A 23,539-nucleotide genomic window follows, 5' to 3' on the forward strand; every position below is an offset into this window, starting at 1 on the left:
TGGGGGGAGGGGAAGCAGTGTAGAAACTGAAATCTTAAGGCTTCCAGGACATTTTGATGGTATATGAGACAAGGGGAAAATATATTTGAAATGTGAACTCCGCAAATCTGGGGGACATGGTCCCTGTCTGTAAAATGCATCCATACTTTACAGTACTGTTATTCTGGGGGTTCGTATGGTATTAAAGAGACACCATTGCCTGTTAACAGCAGCGTGGCTGAAAATCACGCAATAACTCCACGTCTAGGTATCGCAGGGAAGGAAGCAATAACCTTTTCTTGTAGCCATCTCACACTCTCTGGCTGGGGTCCGATAAATGAGACTTGACAAAAGACAGATGAGCCAGAGAAAAAGCCCAGCGAGCTGACCAAGGTGATGAGGCGCTCGAAGGAACGGGAAGAACTTGGGTCGATACAGCATCTCGACAAGAAGAACAGTAAAGTTTCTTAGTGAAGGCAAGACCAGGGCTGAAGGACGTGGGTCTTCTCTCGGGCAGCAGCAAAGGCGGGCAAGGTCTGTCCTGTGGATCCTCCGGGCGGAGTCTGAGGTGCTCTCCTGGCTCCCCTTCTGCTGTTCCAGGTAGAGAGGCGGGGGCGACCTTGACAAATTCACGTCCAGCTTGTGGGCAGGCGGGGAAGGGCAGAGCGCCTTTCTTGTGGCCGCCTCCCCTCGATGGCCTTCACCTGACAGCAGACCTCTGTCAAGGTAGCCCATCTCGGGGCGGTGCATTCTGCTGTCTCCACACCCCAAGTCTGCCTTGGGTCTTCTGGCCGGCGACCGGCAGGCGGGCAGAGCGTCCTTCAAGATGTCGCCTCCCGTTTTCCTTTCACGTGACCTGTTAACCGGACCGTGATAACAGGAACGTATATTCTCAGCTTTTACGGCCACTTGGGGAACGCTTTCACCCCTGGCCACTCCTGTCCCCCTCGGTTCTGAGAAATCCCTTCTCTCCCACATACGAAACTCCCTGGATTCTGTTCTTCGTGTTTTTACCTTTGCTCTCAGTTTTCCATCTCTGTCTTCTTCCACGGAGAGATTTTTTTTTTTTCCAACTGAATATGTTGTGCTGTTTTCATGTTTGCCGTGAATTCATTCACAAACGGCTTTCCTTTTAAGATTCTCCGACTGCCTTTCCGTGCGTGGCCCATTCTGTTCGCGGCGTCTGTCTGAGGTCGTGAATACTCGTTTTTCTCCACATTTGGAATTCCCTACTTAGTGGGTGTTCCGTGCCCTGTTTTGTTTCAGTCTCTGGCTTTCCTGTGTATTGGAGAGTTTCTTCAGGTGTCTGTTACCTTTCATTTGTCCATTCGAATTGTAAGGGAAGCGCCAGAGATGCTGTTCGAGCCGCGCCCTTCACTCCTCTTGTTTTCTGCGGATTTCAGTGCCAGACGGTCCGGGTCCTTTTCTCTTCCAGTGTCGGGGGCTGTAAGGAGGCGAGGGGCCGGGGCAGGTGTGACGTCGCATCTGTGTGCATGTGCTTTCCTTAGTCCCTGTTTTCGTGCGATGCCCCTGCTCTTAACGGCGCGGGTGCCCCCCTTCCGCGGAAGACACGTGCAGGCTCCCCAGCTGCGGGGAGAGGCGGGGGCAACTTCCTAAATGGTCTTCTAACCAGTCCTTCTATCTTGAGTCCCGCCTCCCCCCCTCCACTCCCCCCTTCTCCCCGCCCCAGCCGTCCCGATCCTTCGAGGCACCTGTGCCAATGAGCTTCTCACCTTCCTGGCTTCTCTTCCAGAAATCACATTGCTTCTCATCCTTCCTTCCCGGGGGCTGGGGCTCTGCTTCCTTGGCTCCTCCCATCTGTTCCCAGCCGGCCACCTGCTTCTTCACCCCGCCCCCTCGGCACTTCTCCAGCTACCAGCTTCTTCACCTACCCTCTCTGCTCTTCTCCTTGCCTTTCCTGTTCCTTCTTTTTTTTTTTTTTTTTTTTTTTTTTTTAATTTTTGAGACAGAGAGAGACAGAGCATGAGCGGGGGAGGGGCAGAGAGAGAGGGAGACACAGAATCGGAAGCAGGCTCCAGGCTCTGAGCCATCAGCCCAGAGCCCGACGTGGGGCTCGAACTCACGGACCGCGAGATCGTGATGTGAGCCGAAGTCGGCCGCTTAACTGACTGAGCCACCCAGGTGCCCCTTTCCTGTTCCTTCTTTTTGAAAAACCAGGAGAGCTTGAAGAGGCCCTGGAAACGGACACATAATCACTCAGACACCTATCCTGAAATGCGATTCCTCTCTTGATCGACTGGACTTCGTTTTCCATCTCCCCTGCTAGACTGTATGGATGCTGGAGGACTGGAGCTTGGGGCTTTGAAAAAACTTGTCCGTTGCCTTTAAACCAATACACCTTAGATGTTTGACCATTTCTCTTCCTTTTACGAGCCCGTTTAGCTCTTGTTCTCCCCGCTTTCCTCCGGGGGCATCCGCCGGGCACAGGCCCAGGGGAGAACCTGGGATTTTCTCATAATTTCTTTAAACACACCTGTCTTTTCTTTTTCTCCTCTTACTGTTTCATTGAGGTTTCAACTTTCATTTACCTCTTTTGTATACTCACTTCACAGCCTCTTCAAACTTACTTCATTTTCTCAAGGTCGTGGTTTGGCAAACTTCCTGTTTGTCACACCTGCCAAATTTCTCCCTCATGGTGGATTATTTCCTTGTGTGATTTATAATTTTCAATTCTCGTTCTTCGTCAGAGCACTTCTTCCGTGGGAATCCTGTGAACTCTTGCCTGCTGAAAGGGCTCGAAGGGGTTGTTCTGTGTTAACTTCTCGTGTGTGTGTTTGCATCGATTTCTTGGCTTGGGACCCACACCGCACAGGTCATGCGAGTTCGAAGTCCGCATCGTCGGGTACTAATTTCACAGGCCCATTTTTTGTCGTCTTAGAGGGATTCTTGTTTAGTTCAAGGGTCTTAGTTCATTCTCAGTTCCATTTGCCTGCTTGGATCTGGCCTCAGGCCGTGTTGTCTGCCCAGGCTTGGGTCTGGAAACCCCAGCCCCTGGCCGTTAGGGTCCAAGGCTGGCATCCCTCTGGGCTGCTGTGCTGGCTCGTATCTTCCCTACCCACATGAGCATGGGTGTAGGCCCCGTCCTCTGCCTGTAGGGAAAGGCTGTCAGGTGGAGACACAGGCTGTGTCGTGGAAGGCCATGGCGGAGGCTCAGGAATGTGAGCATTGTCCAGGCAGCTGTAGGAGCCCCCAGAGGCCTCCAGCGTCCGGTGAGGAGATCGCCCTGCACACTACAGAGGCCCGTCTGACGGCAGCATGGCGGTGGCTGCCGTGGAGTCAGACTGCAGGCAGAAACCAAAGTGGAAGCAAACAGAGGTAAGGAGAGGGGAGCCTTTCCCCGGCTTCTTGGGGCAGGTGCGATCACCGCGCACCTCAGCTGGACGTGAGAGCCGTGCAACTTGGAGACCCTGATTATTTCCCAGCATGCCTTGAGTGCTGCTACAGGGGTCTGTAAGACCCCGGATTAGGACCCCGGATTAGGTCTGTGGGGCCACGGATTATCCAGATGAATATTAAATATTCCTGCTGGGGTCGCCTGGGTGGTTCCCGTCGGTTAAGCATCTGACTTCAGCTCATGTCGTGATCTCACAGTTCGTGAGTTCGAGCCCCGCGTCGGGCTCTGTGCTATCAGCACAGACCCCGCTTTGGATCCTCTTCCCCCCCGACCCCTCTCTGCCCCTTCCCCACTCGTGTGCTTTCTGTCTCCCTGTCTGTCTGTCTGTCTCTCTCTCAAAAATAATAAACAAACAAACAAACAAATAAATAAAATCAGTAAGTAAGTAAAATAGTCCTGCTGGTTTCAGACTTAGGCAGCTTATCAGTTGGGTGGAAATAGATCATCTTCAGAGTTTGGTAATTGGGTTCTGACAATGAAACCCCCAGGGGGGAACTGCAGTGATTAGCTGTCACTGGAGACCTGCATGGTTTTCCTTACTAAAATGACAATAGGGCAGGGTTTCAAACAGTCAGTAGATAGCTGGATGGATGGGTATTGAAAGCCTGGATGACAGAACAGTGGTAATTCTGATGGTTTGTCATTGTTTTCTTTCTGGAATGATGGGAAATCTCTGAGACCAGAACTTCTTTATGCACTTAGGTTCGGATCTGAGCTTTATCTTTGTTGATGGTTTGGCTCATATCCTGGGACCGTTCTGTTTTGGAAATAGGAGGACTCGGGAACCTAGTTATACACAGGAGGCAAAGAATCCACTTACTTGGAGAAATCTGCAAACCCACTTCTGATTTTGAAAGAAAGCTAATGTAGGAAGCATGTATTTTTAATTTTACAGTGTAGCCTCCATGTTTAAAAACAATATGCTTGAAGGAAAAACAACCCTTCTCTAAACAGAAGTAATGTGTATTTATCAGAGAAATTAGAAGAGAGTGAAAAAAAATTAAGCAGAAACTTAGTTTACAATTTCAACATCCAAAGGTAACAGAAGCTGACATATCCTTCTAGACTTCTTTTTTTTTAATGTTTATTTTTGAGAGAGAGAGAAAGAGAGAGAGAGAGGCAAAGTAAAGTGTGAGCAGGGAAGGTGCAGAGAGAGGGAGACAAGAATCAGAGGCAGGCTCCAGGTTCTGAGCTGCCAGCACAGAGCCCGACGTGGGGCTCAAACTCACCAAGCATGAGATCATGACCTGAGCCGAAGTCGGTCACTTAACCGCCTGAGCCAGCCACGTGCCCCTCAACTTCCTTTCTGTGGATAGTTGTGATACATGTATGTTCACAAAAATGGCTTCATTGTCTTTTGTAACCTGTTTGACAAATTTGCATGTGTGTATCACTACAGCTATGGAAACATCGTCCGGTCTTTAGCGGAGGCGTAATTAATATTCTGTTGTGTGATGCTATATTTAATTCTCCCTGTAGAACTCTTAGGTGGTTTTTAATTTTTGCCACAGTAAGTGGTTCTTTGAATTTTCTGGCTGCTGAATGTTTCTGTTCGGCCCTGGAATTACTCAAATGAGCTCCTCTTGCTGGCGGTGGGGCTCCCCTGGAAATGGATGACACGCGTGTATTTCATACCATCAGAGAACAGCCACAACCGTGGAACAGCGTATCCAGTTGATTTGGCCGGTTTCTTGTCATGATGTCACTGTCCTGCTCTTGTCAGCCAAGAATCATTTCTTTCCCTCTGGAGCACTAGGGACTTCGACACCAGAATGGGTCCCTTTGGGAGGGGCCGTTTAAAGGGAGGCTGTCGGCGGGTTGTTCTAGGGCAACTGCTGAGAAAGAACTCGTTTCCGATCTGGTGAAATCTAAGTATCAGACTTCCTGAAATAGACAGGGTGTGGAGGAGAGGGAAGGGTGTCCCCACCTGAGGCTCTCCTAGCAGCCTAACTGGGCCACAGGCCCTTTCTTCTCGTCTCTAAGCAAAATCAGGCAGCATGCACTTAGTTCAAGGAGCGTAAGGGGAGATTTCGTTTGCCAGTCAGAGTTTGACACTGGAGTTTTGAACCGTGCGCGTAACAGCAATCTACAATAAAGGACGGTTTGAAGGTTAAGGCATCCAAAGTGATGTAAAATTTCTTCTGCTCTAGACTGAAGTAAACATGTAGGTCCTTCAGCAGAAGCAATACAGTTGTTACCCTTAACCATTTTTTTCCTTCGGATAAGTACAGTTGTAAGAATTTTGCCTCTGTAGGTTAGCTCTTTATGTGTTAAATAGCAAAAACAAAAACAAAAAACAACAACAACAAAACCAAACTATAGCTGATTAGATTGGAGAAAAGCATTCAGGAGTTCTCCACACTGAGTGAGAGAATTGGACACCTGTCTCTTGAGTATTGCAGAGGGCCTGGCCTGTGCTGCTCTAAAAGGTCCATTGGGGGGGTGGGAGGGAGGGGAGGGTGGGTGATGGGTATTGAGGAGGGCACCTTTTGGGATGAGCACTGGGTGTATGGAAACCAATTTGACAATAAATTTCATATATTGAAAAAAAAATAAAAAATAAAAAAAAAAATAAAAGGTCCGTTAGGTTACTGTTGCCTTTTATGGAAAGTTCTAGGGACGTAAAGACCTTTATCTGGACTTGTAGTGTTTACAAAAAGGCAGTTCATGTGTTTCAAGACTATAATGTTGATGCTTAATTAGTGTTGCTCTTTAACAAGGCACCCACAGGTAGGTTTGTGTCAAAAGTCTGAGCTATTACACACTCACCAAATTGTGGTCTCGCACAAAGTTGATTATTTGAGCTAGTAGAGCAAAATCCGTATAGAGCCCGTGTTACTTTTGCTTTTAAACATTTGATGCAGGAAGCAGAAAGAATTTAGCTCACTATATGCTTATAAGATTAATCATGCATGCACTGCTTGGTACTTTGATTTGCCATTGTTAGCATTCAGAAACATCTGGAACTTTGCTGTACTTTCTTCGCTGACAGGGCAGCTATGTTCGTTCAATCTTGGGCCCACCATGCCTTAAAAAAATTGTAAAAATTCAATTCAGGGGTACCTGGGTGACTCAGTCGGTTGAGTGTCTGACTTTGGCTCAGGTCACGATCTCACGGTTCGTGGGTTCAAGCCCTGCATCGGGCTCTGTGCTGATAACTCAGAACCTGGAACCTGCTTCGGATTCTGTGTCTCCTTCTCTCTCTGCCTCTCCCCTGCTTGCACTCTGCGCCTCTCTCTCTCTCTCTCTCTCTCTCTCTCTCTCTCTCTCTCTCTCAAAAGTAAATAGACATTAAAAAAATTTTTTTAATTCAGTTCTTACTTTCATGACACTTACTTTTAATAAGTTCCTTGAAACTTTAAAGGTTAACTGACGTTCAGTAAATAATTTTTTTACATTTTTATGTATTGCTTTATGTTATCCAAAGCACAGTTGTGCACACATTCCTGGAACTAATGCAATAAGCAGATGGAATAAATCATTCCTCCACAGGAAACTGAGGCCTTGGGATTGGAGGAAAGTACAGAGTAATTATTAGAACTCAGATTTTTCAGGGGCGCCTGGGCGGCTCAGATGGTTAAACGTCTGACTTCGTCTCAGGTCATGATCTCTCAGTTTGTGGGTCCGAGACCCACGTCGGGCTCTATGCTGACAGCTTGGAGCCTGGAGCCTGCTTCGGATTCTGTGTCTCCCCCTCTCTCTGCCCCTCCCCCGCTCGTTCTCTGTCTTCCTCTCTCTCAAAAAAATGAAAAAACATTAAAAAATTAAAAAGAACTTAGATTTTCTGAGCAATTGTTGTGCACTGCGTTATGCAATGTGTTTTAATTTCTTGAAAACTTGTGTTCATTGTTTAATTCATATCGTAGCTTTTTGTGAACACAACGATGTCTTATTTCTCGACAATACCAGACAATAAGATAATATAGTAGATTCTTTTTGAGCAGAGATAAACCACATACTCATAAATGACTTAGTTCTTTTGTTTGTTTAATGTTTTGTTTTCATTACCAGGCTAATTGCTTTAACATATTTGTCTGGTTGTAGAGAGCTGGCCTTGATAATGAAGTACAAATAGTTTATAGTGTGTTGTGGCACATTATCTGATGGCTTTTATAATTTTAAAGCCTAAAATATCTACTGTAAGAATGGGAGCCGGATTGTGTTAGCAGATTTCTTTTTCATTTAGTCTGGGTCCGAGAGAAACCTGCTGGATATAGGATCCATGATGAGTAGGAGGTGTTGTTCCTGCCCTCAGTCCTGTAGGACTCCATGATTTTGGTTTATAGACTCTTAGCCTGCCCCTCACACGTGTTCACATCCGTGAGGTCGTCGAGTACCTGCAGCGGGGGGCCCGGGACGCATGTTGGGTTCCGTCTCGCTGCAGACTAGCTCTGCTCTTATGCAGGAGAGTTTAGACGCATCACCGCCCCCTGGACTCTGGTTTACTTCCGTCCGAAAATTGCCCGTGAACGAGCGTCCCGGCACCTCTTCCCTCTCTCATCTTCCAGTATTTCGGGATATACCGAGTTTATGTCCAGATTTTATTCTCTTTTTACTTTGGAATTCTGAGTACCCAATCTAATGCGTTGAGCTCTGCATTATTTCTGAACATTCTCCCAGGAATGGATTCGGGGCGACTTTTCTGGATGGCGGTAGTAGTTGTTTTCGGAGCTCAGCCCAACATGCAGTCTTCTGGGTCTAGATGGGAAAACACTTCTCAGAAACGCTGCACCCTATCCTATCCTATCCTGTCCTATCCTGTCCTGTCCTGTGCTGTCCTATCCTAAAGTGCGCACGTGGGGGGTCTGGGTGGCTCAGTCGGTTACGCATGGCCTCAGCGTTCACTCAGGTCATGATCTCATGGCTTGTGGGTTTGAGCCCCGCACTAGGCTCTGTGTGGACAGCTCGGAGCCTGGAGTCTGCTTCGGATTCTGCGTCTCCCTCTCTCTCTGCCCCGCCCCCACTCACACTCCGTCTCTCTCTCAAAAATAAACATTTAAAAAAAAAAAAAAGTGAGCGTGTGAGGCCAGCCACTTTGTCTCCCACGGCTGGACCCTGGGGTGTCTGAGTAAGTCCTCACCTTTGAGCAGTGACCTTTGAAGTATTGAGTATGCCCGGCAGTTGCTTCCATGGAAATTTTCTTTTCCCCTTTTACGTGATCTTAAAATCATCTGCAAGAAAATAGCATCTAGGCCTTTATTTTCAAGCTTCAAAGCTTGCTTGAAAAACAAAGGTTTCTTTTCTGAGGAAATTTGGAAGGCTGTTTGAACTCGTGTCTCAGAATGATGGGGCTTTAAAAATGCCATTTGGAGGTGGCAGCTTCAGTCCCTATTTATGAAATGTCACCGGGGGCCCAGTCGGGTGTCAGAAAGCAAGCAGGACATTACCAGAGGAACAAGACGTATTTCTTGGCGTAATCAGTAGCTTTCATTCCTTTTCCCCCATGAGGTCCTCAGAGCAGGAGCAGCCCCAGGGAAGGTGGGCAAGGTTGTTGTTAATCCTATTTTCCAGAGGAAACTGAGGCTCGGCAAGGGTTCAGGACTTTCTCAGGAAGGGATGTAGCCAGGCAGGGGCCCGACTCCCGGCTCCCCGACTCACATAGGCGGCCGTCTTTGTGGGCACACGAGCCGGTTACATCACGTGGTCGCAGGTATCCGCGTGGCCGGGATTCAGGGATGGGGATGGGATTGGGAAGGACCTGAAGGACCAAGGGAAGAAGACCTTGGACTTGTTGGAGCGGAGTCGATGGCGGGGTGTGGGCGCTGGGGGTGGGCGCCGGGACGGCCTCGGGGAGGGGACAGCGCTGTTGTCCTCTCACCAGGGGAGCCGTCGCTGCGTCTTGCTGCGTCTTGACAGTTCCTGTGGCTGTCAGACTGCTGATGGGACTCACTTTTGTGACATCCGTGTTCCTCCATCTGCGAGCGTGTCTGACGGCCTCTATTGTCTCCTACCTTTGGCTGTTTTCCTGTTTTAAAGGTTATTAAGCCTTAAGAGGAGATTATCAGACAATTTCCTCATCAGAAAGAAGTGAAAGCACGAGTTGCCATGGTCTGGTCTCTGTGGTCCCCCGCGGCTTCTCCTCTGGCCGACTTCCCCACCTCCGGCAGGGGAAATGAGGAAGCCACACGAAAAGCCCTTTCATTCCCTTGGGCCTGAACGTTCCACCAGGATTTCTTCTCTAGAGTTCTTGTAGCCACTCCCACGTGCAGAAGGCCCCCTTGCCTGTTACTGTCACTCTGCCGGGGAGTATCTGGCGAGTTCCCCTTTCCTGTAGGACCTTCCGGCAGGACTCCCATGTGGCTTGTGTCTTCCCGTCACCGGGCAGGACTGGCGACGACTGACGCTCTTCTGTAGTGCTTTTCAAATGGCCAGAGGTCCACTTTGGCTTATGTTTCCCTCTGAAGAATGCCCACCGCATCCTCCTTGGCCATCCAAACGGTTTTCAAGCAGCTTGCAGCGTCAGTGGCAATGTCAGTAGGTCTTACTTTCCACGACCGCGTCTACATGCCGGTAGATGTCAGGGGCGTGCCCTGAGGTACTGAGCAGGGGTCGAGTGAGCACCTCCCAGCCCTTGCACGGTGAGTGTGTGGATGCTCAAGGTGGCAGCCCTCCCGCCCTCACTCGTGGTCTCCTGGGTGAAGTGCAGACAGACGCTTGCCACAGGCCGGTGGAACAGCAACGTGGATGCCCAGGAGAGAGAACACCCAGTGTTTTTGCAAGGTCTGGAATATCTTGAGCTGTGCTGCCCTTTGGTTGGTTGCTACGGGGGTGGAGAAACTGGGAGTGGATGGCTGTCCGCCTTCATTCCGGCCTCTGATTCAGGGTACGGTGGAGACAAGTCTGGACTTGGGAATTGAAGACCTGAATTTGGGTCTTGTTTGTGCCGTTACCAATGTGCTCCTTGCGGGGTTGACAGGGATCGCTGGGGAAGAAAAGTGGTGGGGAGCAAGCCTCAGTGAAGTCCATTCGAGGAATCGTGGTAACCCGGTTTTGGTACCGGACGATTTCCTGGAGCCTCGAACTCATGCACAGTCCCAACTGCCACAGACTGCTGGCCCTCGGAGAGGACGTGCACTTCCTAGACTTCATTTGGATGATTTCTAAAGCGCAGAGCGTTGTGTCAGATTACGATTCTACGAAGCATACTCGGAAAACACGGTCACGACTCATTTCTAGCCATTAAACCTATTGACCTGTGCACGTTTTTTCGTTTGGTTTTGTTTTTGTTGTTGTTGTTGTTTTGTAGTTAACACCACATTCACCTTTTGAGAAACAAAAGTTAGGCAGCTCTTGGACAGGGTGTTTCCATGGTGAGGGAAAGTAGACTTTGGCTACTGGATAGCATAGAAAATTTGAGAAAGAGAAAAGATATGGGATCTCCAGACCCCTTTTAGTGCTCCAATTACATACGATTTTTCAAGGGGATACTTGACTGTTCGTTTCACAGATGAGGGCGCTGAAGCTCCCCCAGTGGGTTGCCCACGGGAGATGTTGACTCAAATCATGCTTGGTCTTCCGCTGACCGCCGTTATTTCGCTAACCACGATCGTTTGTTCCAGAACGCGGTCTTTACTTCTAACGTGTTGTTTTGGATTTTAAGTGATTGTTACAACACTAATACATGCTGATTAAAGAAAACCAGCTGAGAGAAGAGTAGAAAATGACCCCACATTTGAAAAAAGGGATTCTTTGGTGTTTTTTTGCGTGTAGGACTCTGCAGTTGTTGGACCAGATGCTCTCGAAGCTCAGCATTTCTGTGATTCTCTTGTGTCTCTGTGACGTTGCAGTGGCTTATGTACGTTTGAAGACATTTCTCCACCAGATAGTTTGGTAGATTCGGCCACTTCGCCGCATTATTTCAGATTATCTCAGAAAGTAGGTAGTAAGCACAGAGGGAATCCCCAACCTATACCGAGGCATATCCGGAGCACTGTTGGATGCTGGCTTAGAAAACATTCTTTGGTATCTGTCCGGGTCTCACCTAATGCTCCTTCAGGAACGATGGGCCAGGGAGACCCTGGGCCAGGCCCTGCGGCCAGCTGCACCCTCCCCGGCAGGTGGTTCTCCGGGTGTGCGGGGCACCTTCCCCGGTAGCCTGTTCTCGGGGTGCACGCTCTGCCTTCCCCGGTGGCCGGTGCTCGGGGCGCGCCCCCGGGGACTGATGTGCGGCCCCCCCCTGACTGTGTCTCTTGCCTCCGCAGAAGGAAGACCCCCGGTGCACCATGAGGTGAGCGCGCTCGGGCGCCCAGAGCCCCGGAGAGCTGCGTGCGGGCTGCGGGAGCGGCTCCGCGCGTCTGGCCTCGCACGTCCCCGGCATGAGGCCGGGCAGCATGGGCGCGCCGCCGCGGGACCGCTGACCCCCGCCCGCCGGGACCATGAAGGAGGTGGCGCACTGGTCCCCCAGGAAGGTGGCAGACTGGCTGCTGGAGCACGCCATGCCCGAGTACTGTGAGCCCCTGGAACACTTCACGGGCCGGGACCTGATCGGCCTGACCCGGGAGGACTTCGCGCGGCCGCCCCTGTGCCGCGTGTCGGCCGACAGCGGGCAGCGGCTCCTGGACATGATCGAGACCCTGAAGGTGGAGCAGCACATGGAGGCGCACAAGAACGGCCACGCCAACGGGCACCTGGGCGCAGGCGCGGCCGGCCCCGGCCTCCAGGCCACGCCCAACGGGGTGCCCAACGGCTACCGGAAGGAGATGATCAAGATCCCCATGCCCGAGCCCGAGCGCTCCCAGTACCCCATGGAGTGGGGCAAGACCTGCCTGGCCTTCCTGTACGCGCTCTCCTGCTTCGTCCTCACCACGGTGATGATCTCGGTCGTCCACGAGCGAGTGCCTCCCAAGGAGGTGCAGCCCCCGCTACCGGACACGTTTTTTGACCATTTTAACCGCGTGCAGTGGGCCTTTTCTATCTGTGAGATTAACGGCATGATCCTCGTAGGACTCTGGTTAATTCAGTGGCTGCTCTTAAAATACAAGTAAGTGGGAAGCGAAAGCTCTGGGCCGCGGCGATTGGAGCGGGTGGGGGAGCGGTCCGGGGGGGGGGGGGGCAGGCGTCTGGTGCGGGTTATTGGGCAGTGATGCTCAGCGGGAGAAAACCCTCGGACCCCTCCGGAGAGCACAGGCTCCTGCATCACGGAGGAGCCACCCAGCGTTGGCGCCATTAACCCCCCAAATAAATCGTCGACTGGCCCGTGTGCCGTGACGGCCGCGTGGCTTTTCCCACGCAGGGTCAGACACGCAGACCCTCAGCGGTAGGGATTTAAGGACGTCTCGCACCCAGAATGCAGGACAGCCGTTCCAGGGTGGCTTGGGCTGTTGGGAAGGCGGCACCCTCGGGAAATGACCGTGCGTGAACCCGCACGGCTTTCCACCGTCCAGAATGCACAGCACTTACAGTCACGTGGGGCTCTTCCACTGAGGCTTCTCAGGAGCTTGCACAGGCACCTCCTTTTGGTTGCCGCTGGGTGCCAGGTGGCTTTCGTGTCCTAGGCTGTGCACTCAGTACGGACCCCTCGGGCGCGCTGGTTGCCCGGGCCCACAAAACCCACCTTGCCCCCGTCGTCGGCGTCTGGCTTTTCCATTAGTGGAACGTTTTTGTGTTCCATGCGTGGGAGCTGGGAACCGATTTGCATCTGTGTCCAGTGGACTGCGTTTCATGACCCCCAGTGTGGTTGAATTCAGTTAAGGAGATCATCTGAAATCAAGACAACCAAGTGCAGACTGAGAGCCTGTGCTGAACTTTTGTCCAAGAAATGATGAGTTTTTTTCCTGGCATGTTTTCTTATTAATCCTTATATAAAGGTAGCATTTCTTATAAATTCTGTATCTGCCCGTGGAAGCGAACGCAGTTCCCCACCGCGTGCCGGGAAAGAACGGCCTTACCCCTTTATAAAGGAAGTTGTTTAAGTGGCCGGTGCCGACTTTGGGGTTGGCCTGGCACTTCCACAGTAAACTGGGTTTGAAATACAAACCGTGGTCTGGGCTGCATTCGATTTGGCGGAAGACTTTCGTTCGCTTCGTTTTAATAGGCTGAGGAAGCAGGAGAGGCTCTAGAAATGTGAGGTGCTGAGAATTTACTTAATGCGTTTTTTTCAGCTGCCAGACTTCACATCTGCTTTTGACGTAAAAGCCCATGAGAAGAAAATGCCAGTAGGATTTCTGGGTTTTGTCTGATCTTTGTTATTTTGTTTACCCTGAGTTTGTTTTCTGGTTTTTCGTAAAAATTCGCACATGCAAGTAAATGATTTACTGCCCCAGAATGAAACCCTGCAGATCAGTCAACACCGTGTACAAGTTCGAATCTTTCACTTTTATTTAACTAATTTTTAATTAGTCAATTAATTTTTTTTTAGGACCGTGCCTTTTCGATACTGTGCTCTTGTTCTGCGACGTGTCCCAACCATAGGGCTCATTTCTGCAAAGTGTGTTGCTATTTACATTCCTCTGGGCTGGGACTTGTCACACCTGTTTCTCTTGAAGCTTTCTGATTCTATGTTTTCCTGGTACTTCCTGCCACTGCTGCGGTCCCTTGTGTATTTAACTTTCTCAGCAGCTGCGGATCTGTGTGTGCCGGCCCCCCACCGAGCCCCCACCGAGCCCCCACATGCTGGGTGTTGTGGGGGAGTCTCTAAGCCTCCAGAGCTTTGTTTTCCTCACGGATAAATTAAGGGCCTCCTAGTCTAGAGAGTTTCTGTTATCCTGCAACTGTGTTTCATTCGTTTCTAACATTGTTCCTTTTTTTTTTTTTAAAGTCTGTTTATTTTCGAGAGGGAGAGCAAGTGGGGAGGGAACGGAGAGAGACAGAGAGACAACCGCAAGGAGGCCGGCCCCACTTAGTGCAGAGCCCCGCGCGGGGCTCGAGTTCATCAACCGCCGGATCGCGACCTGAGCCGAAGTTGGATGCTTCACCGACTGACCCCCCCCTCCCCACTGGGCACCCCTGTTTCTAACATTATTGAATGGGCCAGTTATGTTTAAACACTGTTAGCCGCAGAGCATTTTTTTGTCCGGAACACATCCAAGTAAAGATTCTCTGAAGTCTTCTCTCAAGATTCCATGTGGGCAGCTGAGGGAGGCCGGCTGTTGTCGTGACAGTCCAGCCCCTGTCCTGCTCTCCGTGTCCTTCCTCGGGAGGCCTCTGCTGAGCGTGTGTGGCACAGCGGGTGTGTAAGAGGCAGGAAGAGCGATGAAGCGGGTGGGAATGAACCGGCTCCCTTCCCCTGGCCCGCAGGAGGAAGAGGAAAATGTTCTGTAGAGTCACAGAGACCCCTTGTTTCCGGTGTGTGGCTTTTGTGGGGCAGCGGTTTTATTTATCCAGTGTGTTAGGGAAGCGGATCCTTCTGGTTCTGGAACGTTCTGTGTAACAGAGCTAACTTGTCACTGTGTTTGTGCTCGACTCTCCTGATTCTTGCCCGCCGTCCCCAATGTGCAAGGGGTTTGCCGCCTAAGAGCACATTTTACACAGCTCCCAGGAGTGAGGCCCGTCCAGCCAGTCATTCCCACAGGGCGATTGACTTTCAGAGTGTCAAAGCCCTTCCGGGCGCCTGGGGGGCTCAGTCCTTGGGCATCCGACTTCGGCTCAGGTCATGAACTCACAGTTCGTGGGTTCGAGCCCCACATCGGGCTCTGTGCTGACAGCTCGGAGCCTGGAGCCTGCTTCGGATTCTGTGTCTCTCCATCTCTCGGCCCCTCCCCTGCTCATGCTCTATCTATCAAAAACAAATAAACATTAAAAAAAAAAAAGGTACTTAAAAAGAAGTAAAAGTAATTAGGACACATGAGAGCTGGTCTCAACAGGGTGCTCTCTTTGTGAAAATGCATCAAGCTATACTTATAACTTGAGCACTTTGCTTTATCTATTTATGCTATACTTCAACAAAAAAGTTTGCATTTAGAAACCAAAATACTGGGGTGCCTGGGTGGCTCAGTTGGTTAAGCATTGACTTCAGCTCAGGTCATGAACTCATAGTTCGTGGGTTCGAGCCCCGCTTCGGGCTCTGTGCTGACAGCTCAGAGCCTGGAGCCTGCTTTGGAATTTGTGTTTCCCTTTCTCTCTGCCCTCCCCCACTCGCGGTCTCTCTCTCTCTCTCTCTCAAAAATAAAGGTTTAAAAAGAAAAAAAAGTCTCGGAGCCCTTCAAGGCATCAGCCTGTTCCTTCCTGCTTCTGTATCTTCCACTCCTCAGGGAAGGATCAGAGGCTGAAGCCATGGAGGATGATTGATTCACTGAGAGGTAACATCACTAAAATTTGGGCCCCACCCCGCGATCACAAGCCCATCGGCAGGACGCGTGAGGTGCAAACCTTGACACAATATTGACACTGAGACGCGTGCTGCCCTTCTGTCGCCTGTGGGTGTCCTTTACTGTTAAACGGAAGTTGTAGTTTTTTACTTAAAATATTTTTTTGCCTCTTTAACACGTCCGCCTCAGGTTTGTATGTACGTGTGTTTGTGTTCACGTGGGATTTCCATGGGATTTCCATGACATTGCTAAGCGGAAGATAATAGTGCCCGTCCTTCGAAACTTTTTCTCCTTTTTTTTCTTTGCTTATTTACTTATTTATTTATTTATTAATTTACATCCAAGTTAGTTAGCATACAGTGCAACAGTGATTTCAGGAGTAGATTCCTTAGTGCCCCTTACCTGTTTAGCCCATCCCCCTTCCCACAACCCCTCCTGTGTAACCCTCAGTTTGTTCTCCATATTTAAGAGTCTCTATTGTTTTGTCCCCCTCCCTGTTTTTATATTATTTTTGCTTCCCTTCCCTTGTGTTCATCTGTTTCGTATCTTAAATTCTTCATATGAGTGAAGTCATATGATATTTGTCTTTCTCTGACTAATTTCACTTGGCATAATACCCTCCAGTTCCATCCACGTAGTTGCAAATGGCAAGATTTCATTCTTTTTGATTGCTGAGTAATACTCCATTTGTGTGTGTGTGTGTGTACACATACATACATACCACATTTTCTGTATCCATTCATCCGTTGATGAACATTTGGGCTCTTTCCATACTTTGCCTATTGTCAATAGTGCTGCTATAAACATGGGGCGCATGTGTCCCTTCAAAATAGCACAGCTGTATCCCTTGTATAAATGCCTAGTAGTACAATTGCTGGGTCGTAGGGTAGCTCTATTTTCAATTTTTTGAGGAGCCTCCACACTGTTTTCCAGAGGGGCTGCACCAGCTTGCACTCCCACTAGCAGTGCAAAAGGGTTCCTCTTTCTCCACATCCTGGCCAACATCCGTTGTTGCCTGAGTTGTTAATCTTAGCTATTCTGACAGGTTTGGGGTGGTATCTCATTGTGGTTTTGATCTGCATTTCCCTGACGATGAGTGATGTTGAGCATTTTTTCATGTGCCGGTTGGCCACCTGGATATCTTCTTTGGAGAAGTGTCTACTCATGTCTTTTGCCCATGTCTTCACTGGATTATTTGTTTTTAGGGTGTTGAGTTTGGTAAGTTCTTTATAGATTTTTGGATACTATAACCATTTATCTGATCTTTCATTTGCAAATATCTTCTTCCATTCCATCGGTTGCCTTTTGGTTTTACTGATGGTTTCCTTTGCCGTGCAGAAGCTTTTTATTTTGATGAGGTCCCAATAGTTGATTTTTGCTTTTGTTTCCCTTGCCTGTGGAGACCTGTTGAGTAAGAAGTTGCTGGGGCCAAGGTCAAAGAGGTTTGCCTGCTTTCTCCTTAAAGATGTTGATGGCTTCCTGTCTTACATTGAGATCTTTCATCCATTTTGAGTTTATTTTTGTGTCTGTTTGTGTCTAGTGTAAGAAAGTGGTCCGGGTTCATTCTTCTGCATGTCGCTGTCCAGTTTTCCCAGCACCATTTGCTGAAGAGACTGTCTTTTTTTCCATTGGATATTCTTTCCTGCTTTGTCAAAGATTAGTTGGCCATACGTTTGTGGGTCCATTGCTGGGTTCTGTATTCCATTCCGTTGATCTGAGTGTCTTGTTTTTGTGCCATGGAACGTTTTCATCTTTAAAATCATGCATAATGTCTCCCATTTAGAATTGGACTTTGAAGCCATTGACTAGGAAAAACTCCCTGGAAATCTCTGCATTTGTGTGAGACTTGCCTGCAACAGGTATCCCTTGTGTTAAGAAAGGACAGAGAACACGTCACCCCTGACAGATGCGGTAAGGGTTCCTCACGCGTGGCTGAATCCCAGCTAACACGGTGGTGCCTGTGTGTGATACGTGTAGCTGAGCCCCCGACAGAGAAGAAGGTCAAGGAGCAGGATGGTGGGCTTCCCAAGTCAGTCAGGGGTCTCCCAACCCCCAGAGAAATGCTTGTGGCTTAGAGCGGCATCCTCAGGTGCCACAAACTCAACCTGTCCCAAACCAAGTCACCATCTTTTTCTTCCGGTCCTCCGCGTGCGTGGGCAGTGGCATTGTCTAGAAGCCTACGGCATGTCGTGGGTTTGCCTAGAAGCCTGTAGCGTGTCGGCTTGCGTCACACAGACAGCCACTGCATTCTGGCGAGTCTGACCTCAGGTTCTGTACGTCTTTCTGTTGCTGCCTAGTGATGTGTGGTGGGTCCTCAGAGGGAGGCCTAGTTCCTCAGCATGCAGTTCGGGGTCCTTCAGGGTCTGGCTCCAGTCTGTCCTGCCTCATCCCTGACTACCCCGCTCCAGTTTCCTGGGAACGCTCGTCCCAGTGCTTTCTCCTCGTTGCGGGTGGTCTCCCTCGCTGCCAGGTTTTAAGTCCCTGAGGGAGAGGCCTCGGTCCTACTTGTCGCTCATCTTTAGGCCCCGCTGCCGGGTACGGAGAGTGACACACAGAAAGTGCTCATTTAAAGTTCATTTGTTCCTTCAGCTTGTCTTTACTGAGCAGCCTGTTAGGTGCCAGGCACTGTCACAGACCCTGAGGCTGCAGCAGAGGCCCCGGTGTCCTTGTGGAGCTTGTATTGTGGCCAGTGGGAAGCAGGCAGTGAGCAAATGAATACGTGATTCCAGGTAGCGTTCAGGGAAATGGAGGAAAATGAAGAAAGCACTGTGACGGGTTAGCAAGCGGATGACGATTTAGATACGGTGATTAGAAAAGTTAGTTTAGGGGCCCCTGGGGGGCTCAGTCGGTTGAGCGTCCGGCTTCGGCCCAGGTCACGATCTCGCGGTTCGTGGGTTCGAGCCCCGCGTCGGGCTCTGTGCTGACAGCTCAGAGCCTGGAGCCTGCTTGGGATTCTGTGTCTCCCTCTCTCTCTGCCCCTCCCCTGCTCACGCTCACTCTCTCTCTCTCTCTCTGTCTCTCTAAAATAAATAAAATAGTGAAAAAAAAGAAAAGTCAGTTGAGCAGACACCTGAACCCAAGTGAGGGGAGCACCCTGCGGTGTTGGGGGCAGGGGCCGTGCACACCGGAGACGCAACAGGTGCAGCAGCCCCCGGGCTCACTGGAGCAGCAGCTCAGGGCGCGTGCGGCCCACTGAGCTGAGAGGAAGCCGCGACTCAGACAGTCAGCAGGGTGTGGACGGCGGGCGAGCGGGGACGTTGTGGGCCACGGATGAACAGGATGCCGTTCTGAGTGTGGTGACAGGTCATCAGAGGAGAATGACGCGAACGGGTCACGTCATAAAGGAGTCGCTCTGGCCACAGCATAGAGTGGACGCGGGGCCGGTCGGGACGCATCGCAGCAGCCAGATGGATCGTCGCCGTGACTTAGACTCACGTGACATTTGAGTAAACCTTGTTGCTCTAGAAGCCACGGCTGCGACTACATGTGGGCTCCCGTATGTTTTATAGCCACGACACTGGCTTCGGCTGCAGAATTTCTCATATAAGGCTTTCAGGTCAGTCTGTGAACCGCTGAATTTTATATAGCATTTAATGAGGAGCTGGAATTCACTAACGTGGAGCTCTCGCCACCTTGCTTGGACACACCCAATCACACGTTCATCCCGACAGGTGTTTTCTCCTGTGGCTTCTTTTGGACCAGATACTTGTCTAAAAGGTGTAGTGCAAGCCCGTTGGGGCTGGGGTGGGGATTGTGTAAGAATGAATTAAGTATCGCAGGATACATTATTGGCCCCACTGCCGGAGAGGAGATTTGAAGAGAAAAAGGAGCCACTGGAGAGTTGGGTCCTGGAGGTCAGTGCTCGAGACAGCCTGGGCCTGCCGTAGAACATTCCGGCATAAAGAGTTAGAAGGTTAGAAGGAGTCACAGGGGGCGACTGCCGCCACTGAGTCTGTCCTTTGACGGTTGGGGCCAAGACGAAAGGCGAGGAGGGAGAGGGTGCTGGCAGAGCCCGCTCAGGACCGTCTCTGGGGCCTCGCTGACCTACGGGAAGAGGCAGGTGCAGTTTTCCCGGCCAGCTTCCCCGGGACGGCACCCAGGGCACCGGGAGGGCATTCTGGATGGCGACAGCAGCGTGCGGGCGACGTTCAGACCATGCGGGAAAGGACTTGTTTTGTATTCTGTCCTTTGATAAGCGCTCTGGCCTCGCGGGCGGCGTTGATCAGGAGGGTCACGTGCCAGCCTGAGGACGCATCCGCAGCCTTCACCTCGTCCCGTGAGTGGGATCTAATCTCCCGCCGATGAGCAGCCACTGTATTTTGGTTCGTGTCTTACTGCACAGGCTGGACCCCGTGCTATAACATTTACCGTCTGTTCTGCCCCCTTCTTGACTGCCCTGCACCCGTGCTGCTCCTCACGGGTAGTTAATTGGATCTGAGCACTTACCTCTTGGCTCTTCCGTAGTCCCCAGGGTCCTTTATGGCCACGGTTACTGTCCACGTCTGGCCGGATCTTCGGTGGTTGTGGTTAAGCTTTTCAGAGCTCTGCGTTCAGGGCGTCCGCGATGAAGCTGGTGTCCCCACGTTTCCAGGCAACAGAGTTCATTTTCCAAGTTCCAGAAGAGCCCTTTCTTGAGGCCGTCGCCCGCTGCTGTAGACGGACCTCACGCTGAGGACCGCGAGGCTGGTCTGCTGGGACGTCCAGACATCGTTCTGTCGAGCTGTTGGTCAGGAGGTCCTGCAGACGGTGGCATGCCAGGGCCCAGCACCAGCACGGCCGAGCCGCGTGGGGGTTCTCTTCGGCCGGGCGCTGTCAGTTTCTGAAAGCGTGTGTTGTCCAAACTCACCAGGTATACAGCTCAGAAGGACACACGTTCCCCCATGTTGGTGCAGCGCTGGAGGTGGGGGGGGGGGGACACCTGGCTCATGTAATTGACTGGTCGGCTGTCGTGTGCCTTGCCAGCGGTGAAGCAAGACGAGGGCTCAGGGACCCCCCTTCCCGCCTTCGCCCCCCTCTGCACACAGGCTGCGTCCGGGACGTGAGCCCCCCCGTCTCTTTTCTTCTGCATCTCCCGTCCGTGTGGCCAGCACTCAGGGTCACCCCGTTCAAGTGGCACATTCCAAACCAGCTGAGGTCAAGAATTGGTTTCTACGTGCGTCCCGTCATTTAACCCCGTCAGTCCTTAACATAATTGGCGGCTCCCCTTTCTCAGCGAAGGAAGCCGAGACGCAGGGTTGACTTGCCGCAGGTCCCACGGGGAGTGAGTTGGGGCCGGAAGGCTCTGCGGCAGAGAGGCAGTCTAGAAGTGCCCCTGTCCTGTGGAGACACGCTTTCTTAGCTGATGCGGTGGCACGAGACGGCGTGATTAGGACAGACAGACAGACAGACCGAAGACGGATCCCGTGTTGAGCGGCAGGGTTGATGTGTCCTCGCCCACCGTGCGGAGACACGTGTGCCTGCCCCGCACTCCCGACAGTGGTGACGTCTTGCTGTGCCACCGTGCTTTGTAGGAAGTGCACTTGGCTCCATGCTGGCTGTGTGCCGCCCTGTCACTTCCCACGTGGGCCCAGCTCACCACCGCTCTGGAAGATCCCCTCGGCCACCAGCTTCAGTCACGCTTTTCCCCCAGAGACCACCGAGCAGGGGCGCCCAATCTTATTCACTAATGCTCTGTTTCCGGCAAGTTCTCTCCCCTTTGATTGCAGCCCTCCCACCAGCTGGGCTGCAGGACCTGGGCTGAGATCCTGTTTCCTTTCCTTTCCTGGGGACCTTCTCTGTCCCATTATCTTCCCCAGCGATCCTGACCTCCCAGGTTTCCACGGGCCCCTGCTTCAGCTCCTCTGATGGGGACGTTGCTTGCAGAGGAGGGGACCGTCACTCTAGGAGCTGGGTGGTGGACTCAGTCCCGGCTCTGCCTGACTTCTCATTCCCACGGTGGCTGACAGGCGGTCTCCTCGTATTTTCTCATGTTTACCAGGTTAGATCTCAAGACCTAAATGCTAGTCTAAGTCCTAGGAATTCTAGGGAAATTGGATTCACCCTGCAGAGCTCCCTAAATGCTGGAATCACAGCAGTTTAGGTTTTAAGTTAACATAAGTGTTGTAAGAGTTTTTTCCACCAAGACTTAAGAGAAAAGGGGGGAGAGAGCGAAACTAAAAGTACACAGGCACAATAAATGACCATTTTCATGGGTCGATTTTTATTTATAACGCTAAAGAAAACTAAGTAATGCAGCTTGCCTCTAGGCAGATTAGAAGTGAAACAAAAAGAAAACAGAAATCACCTGTCGGGTTGCCAAACATAAACAATGGGTTTGTAGCCCTTGGGATATTTTTCTGTGTGTGCCCAGATATGTGTAATCTGTATATGAGTGGGTGTTTAAGCAGTATTAGGTTCACCTTCTTTCTGTTTTATAGCACACCCAGGCATGCTCTCTCCCAGACCATTACTTACCCATGGTCTGATTTGGAAGTCACCGCATTTGTCCCCCGCCAGCCTGTCGGCACTGTGACAGTGACAGGCACTCAGTTACGCGGCAGATCTTACTTGTGGAAGATCACCTGTCCCTGCAGCCACTTACTGTACTAACCGAGTAGATCTGGTCAGGTTGCAGAATTACCGTAGTGGCATTGTCTCCTTCCTGCGAGATGGGAATGAGGCGGCAGTGTCTGTCCCGACACTGTCCTGTGGGCTGAGTGAGGTGACCTGTCTGAAGTCCCTGCCTGAGTCCTTGACACCCTCCTGGTTCCCAAGCCTAACCCACCACATCCGTCTTAGTAAGTGGCATCCCACCCTTCCTCACCACCTCTGTGGCCGCCCTGGATCTGCCACCATCCTCTCTGGGCTGGGCTGTCACAGGAGCCTCCCCCGACCCCGTCTCTCTGTTCCTGGTCTCGCTTCCCCTGATACGCTTGTCAGCCTGGCAGCCTGCGTGTGTCACCGTGAGAGTAAGCAGGTGTAACCTCCCTCTTCTCCCAGTTGCGACAGCTTTGAGGTCAGAGTGCTCGTGCCGACCCGGGGGGTCCTCCCAGGTCTCCTGTCCTCGGACGTTCTACTCCACCACCCCTCACCTGTCCGCAGACGCCCGCACACGCTAGCCTCTGTCTGGAATTTCCTGCCACGGACATCCTCCTGGCTAACCCCCATTCACAGGGACGTCTCCTCCGACCCGCGTAGCCCCAGACTGCAGTCTGCCTTCCCCCACACCCTCGCTCAGTTTGACCGCCTCGCTCTCTAGATAAAATGCTCTGTATTTTGCTTATTTGTCTTGCTAGTTGTCTGCCCCTTCCACCGCTAGGCAAGCACCCAGGCAGGCTTCCCGTCCGTGCTGTGCAGCACAACATTCCCAGTGCCCAGCACGTGTATTTTTGTTACGTGAACAAATACGGAAGTCTTAAAAAATTTGAAGTAATCTCCATACCCAACGTGGGGCTCGAACTCAGGACCCCAAGAGCAAGAGTCGCAGGCTCTACCGGCCGTGAGCCAGCCGGGCGTCCCTACGTGAACAAATAAATAATAGCAGCGGCTAACGTTTATTGAATGTTGCCCTGTGCTCATCACCGTGCCAAAAATTCAGTGTTAGCCACTGCTGCTGATGTATGTGCTTATTACGGTTTGAGAAACCCTCTGTGAGAAGGAGAGTGTGTTACTTTTAAGGTTAATCCATTAGCCCCAGAGCAAACATCGATAATCGTTCAGTTCCGCTAGCTGTGACGGAACCAGCCCCTAAGAAGGTGATTCAAGGTGGTAAGTTTTGATGTAGGAAAGATGTGAGTGTACATATACCTATATGCGTCATATGTATGCATGTAGGCATTTATGTATATGATGCATATATGTTATGGACACGTAAGATCTATGTGTTTGGGTATACCACGTATGTGCTTGCATTATGTGTGTG

The 23,539-nt window shown here is 51.1% G+C and overlaps 1 protein-coding gene across 7 annotated transcripts in view; it reads left to right on the forward strand.

The window, feature by feature from the left end:
- SGMS1 (sphingomyelin synthase 1) overlaps positions 1-23,539 on the forward strand; it is a 289,527-nt gene that overhangs the window by 237,533 nt on the left and 28,455 nt on the right. For all 7 annotated transcript variants that reach the window (XM_053910258.1, XM_053910261.1, XM_053910259.1 and 4 more), the window contains one exon: positions 11,596-12,374. In XM_053910258.1, the coding sequence (XP_053766233.1) occupies positions 11,770-12,374 (605 nt within the window). In that variant the 5' untranslated portion in view covers positions 11,596-11,769. The remainder of the gene's footprint in view (positions 1-11,595; positions 12,375-23,539) is intronic.

The sequence above is a fragment of the Panthera pardus genome, unplaced genomic scaffold (genome assembly GCF_024362965.1).
Source record: "Panthera pardus isolate Hobbes unplaced genomic scaffold, ASM2436296v1 HiC_scaffold_22, whole genome shotgun sequence".
In the NCBI taxonomy this organism is placed as follows: Eukaryota; Metazoa; Chordata; class Mammalia; order Carnivora; family Felidae; genus Panthera; species Panthera pardus.